The 2685-nt window shown below is 39.9% G+C and overlaps 2 protein-coding genes across 2 annotated transcripts; both read left to right on the top strand.

Moving 5' to 3' along the window:
• Nucleotides 1–415: 415 nt before the first annotated feature.
• On the top strand, nt 416–1856 carry LOC138874205 (uncharacterized). The gene is made up of 3 exons (XM_070152753.1): nt 416–542; nt 620–1326; nt 1410–1856. The coding sequence occupies exons 1-2, from the start codon at nt 416–418 to the stop codon at nt 922–924; spliced, it is 432 nt and encodes a 143-aa protein (XP_070008854.1). The 3' UTR covers nt 925–1326; nt 1410–1856.
• Nucleotides 1162–2177, top strand: LOC138873382 (uncharacterized). Its single transcript, XM_070151850.1, has 3 exons — nt 1162–1326; nt 1500–1790; nt 1869–2177. The coding sequence occupies exons 1-3, from the start codon at nt 1162–1164 to the stop codon at nt 2175–2177; spliced, it is 765 nt and encodes a 254-aa protein (XP_070007951.1).
• The last annotated feature ends 508 nt before the right edge of the window (nt 2178–2685 follow it).

Raw genomic sequence — 2685 nt, forward strand, 5'->3', positions numbered from 1 at the left:
TAAACCAGCTATTGATCTTGTTATCCTTGAGTTTTGTCGTTTCTTTGATGTTTGCTTGGGTCAAATTGGCCCAATAATATGGAGGGTTGTTGCCTGTTTGAGGCATTTGACCAACACAACCAGTGTGCCTTTTACTTTCCCACATCTGATCCACCTTTACTCCCCTAGACTCTTTCACAATGGTGTTTTTACACTAGTAGCCAGTAGCAAAAGAGTTTTGGTGAGCCCTGAAGATGACAAAGACCGCGGCTGGTATGCCAGGTTTGTTGCTGCCCCACTGTTGGTTTAGTGGGTGATGAGAACGTTCCCTTCCCTGAGAAGTGGAATTTTGCACGTGAGTTTTCTGACTTTCTCGTACCTTTTTCTTCAAGTTTGTTGATTTTTCTTCTAATTTTGCTTTTCTTTTTCAGCAACCATGGGAGTTGTGGAAGATGTTCCCAATTTCCGTGGTTGGGTAGACAAGCTATTGAAGATTGCTCCAATGGATGGTAGATCTTGGAAGACCCTTTCCCAACGATTTGGTTGGAAAGTAAAAACTCATGGTAAGAGCTTTTATTTTATTTTATCTTACATATATTTTTTATTTCTTTGAACTAATTTCAATCCTTCTTTCTATTAGGATTTGCTATTCAAGGAGTTACTGCTGAGGCGGTCGCGGCTTCTCATATCTCTTTGGAAAGGGCCCAAGAAATAATCTTGAGTTCTTCATCGAAGAGAAAAGCCGTTGATGAACAAGATTCTGAAGAAGAGGAAGACGGGGGCTCTTTGGTAATAAGGTCACGGGCTCGAAGACGCATCATTTCTGATGATGAAGAAGAAACATCCCCCCGCCGTTCTATTCCCCTTACCGAGTCTGTTGAGGCCCCGATAGTGATTCCTGACGATGATGTTGCTCCCGATGCTGCTCATGACTCTGTTGAGTAGCTATTTATCAGCGGGTTTGGTGGTGAAGGCTTAGGCCCAGTTTTGGATGAAGTACTTTTGGCTTCTTTTTCTACACCTGTGTCCGTGACTCCTTCTTTGCCGATCTCGGTTGTTTCCGTTCCTCCCCAGACTGTCTTTACTACTTTTACTGTTCCTACTTCTACTGTTCCTCCTTCAACAATTCCTCCCCCAATCATTCACCGTGTTGAAGTTGGCTCCTCAAGTAGGAGTGGTGCTATGAGGCAAGTGATCATTGAAGTCCCCGCTGAGGGAAATCTCTTAAGGAAATCGGGTCAAGCAGATGTATGGCTAAAGCCCTTAATTGGACCAATTGAAAGAGCCAAGCTAGAGAGCCATAAGTCCTTGACTTTGATGAATGATATTGCGCACGCTTCTTTAAAGGTATTCCCCTTCTCTTTTTTTCCTTTGCTATGCTTTAAAATTTTTCTATCTTTGAGATTCTCATTTCCCTTCCTTTTTTATAGGCTAATCTTATCGGCACGGAGATGATGAAAAGGGTTGCCCTCTAAGAGTAATTAGTGCGTGATTTTCAATTAGAGGCGTGCAATTGGAAGGAACAATATGAAAGCCTTCAGATTGATGTGCATTACTTAGAAGAAAGTAAGAGTACTTTGGAGCAGCAGGTACGGGCCTTGACTTCAGAGTTGGCAGTTGAAAAAGCTTCCTCAAGTCAAGCGGATAAAGAAAAGGCTCGTCTTGAAACCTCTTTCTCCGAGCAGCTGTCCAAGGCAAGTGAAGATATTAGAGAGTTGAAGGCTCTCTTGGGTGAGAAAGAGGCTTATGCTGGAGAGCTCGTGCAGGATTTGACTCAAGCACAAGAACACCTCCAAGCTTTTTCTAATAAGGTTTGTACCTTGGAAAGTTCTCATGCCTCTTTTTAAGCTTCTTACACTTCTGCCTTGGCTGAAAATGAGAAATTAAAGAATGAAATTGCTGACTGGAAAAGGGATTATGAAATCCTTGAGGATAAATCTACCATTGAAGTGAGTTGGGCGTTTTTGGATTCTCGCCATGATACCCTAGTTGAAGTTAGCCAAGAGATTTTTAACTTGGAATCTGAGTTAGCTAAAATCAATGAAACTATTGAGAAGGCTCAGCAAACTCAAGATTTTCCTTCTCCCGTGGCTGAAGCTTCCGTAAATGTTGAAGTTGATACGGGTATCCCAACTCCTTCAAGCCCAGTTGAGCCCGCTGCTGTTGATGCACCTACTTCAGTCCCTACATCTTCTTAGTGATAAGTTTAAGTCATTTGAATTTCTTTATGTTGTTTTGTTTTTTGGGAAAATTATGGTAAAACCCTTGGTCTCATTTGAGGGTTTGTTTTGGAAATTCAAGTCCCCGGACCTTTCATGGGGCAATTTGTATAAACAGTTCACAATTTATGACTAAGCTCGTACTTAGTCTTAAGCTTTTTAATATTGATAAGTTTTCTCCGTTTAGTTTATTCTTGCCTTTATTTCTAAGGACTTATAGAATAATTTGCATTTTTATTCTTTAAAAATGCTTCTATTAACTTCATGAATATTTACATTAATCATGAATTTTATAAAAGAGGGCCCTTTTGTATTCGACACTTAATGAAGAAGATGTCTCAACTTCATAATGGTGTTAACATACGATAAAAGAAATAGGAATACACATGTTTCTTTGAAATAACTTTGACAAGTTTTTATTTGAACTTTGTCTAGTAACTGTTTTTCTTGTAACAGATTTAAAAAAGAAAAATAAACACGAGGTTTT

Source organism: Nicotiana sylvestris, chromosome 7 (assembly GCF_000393655.2).
Source record: "Nicotiana sylvestris chromosome 7, ASM39365v2, whole genome shotgun sequence".
Classification (NCBI taxonomy): domain Eukaryota; kingdom Viridiplantae; phylum Streptophyta; class Magnoliopsida; order Solanales; family Solanaceae; genus Nicotiana; species Nicotiana sylvestris.

Bases quoted from the DNA above. Each gene is read 5' to 3' on its own strand.
- LOC138874205 (XM_070152753.1), top strand. From the start codon at position 416: ATGGGAGTTGTGGAAGATGTTCCCAATTTCCGTGGTTGGGTAGACAAG. The intron at 543-619 runs GTAAGAGCTTTT...TCTTTCTATTAG, and splicing joins TTGGAAAGTAAAAACTCATG to GATTTGCTATTCAAGGAGTT.
- LOC138873382 (XM_070151850.1), top strand. From the start codon at position 1,162: ATGAGGCAAGTGATCATTGAAGTCCCCGCTGAGGGAAATCTCTTAAGG. The intron at 1,327-1,499 runs GTATTCCCCTTC...TGCAATTGGAAG, and splicing joins TTGCGCACGCTTCTTTAAAG to GAACAATATGAAAGCCTTCA. The intron at 1,791-1,868 runs GTTTGTACCTTG...GAGAAATTAAAG, and splicing joins TCCAAGCTTTTTCTAATAAG to AATGAAATTGCTGACTGGAA.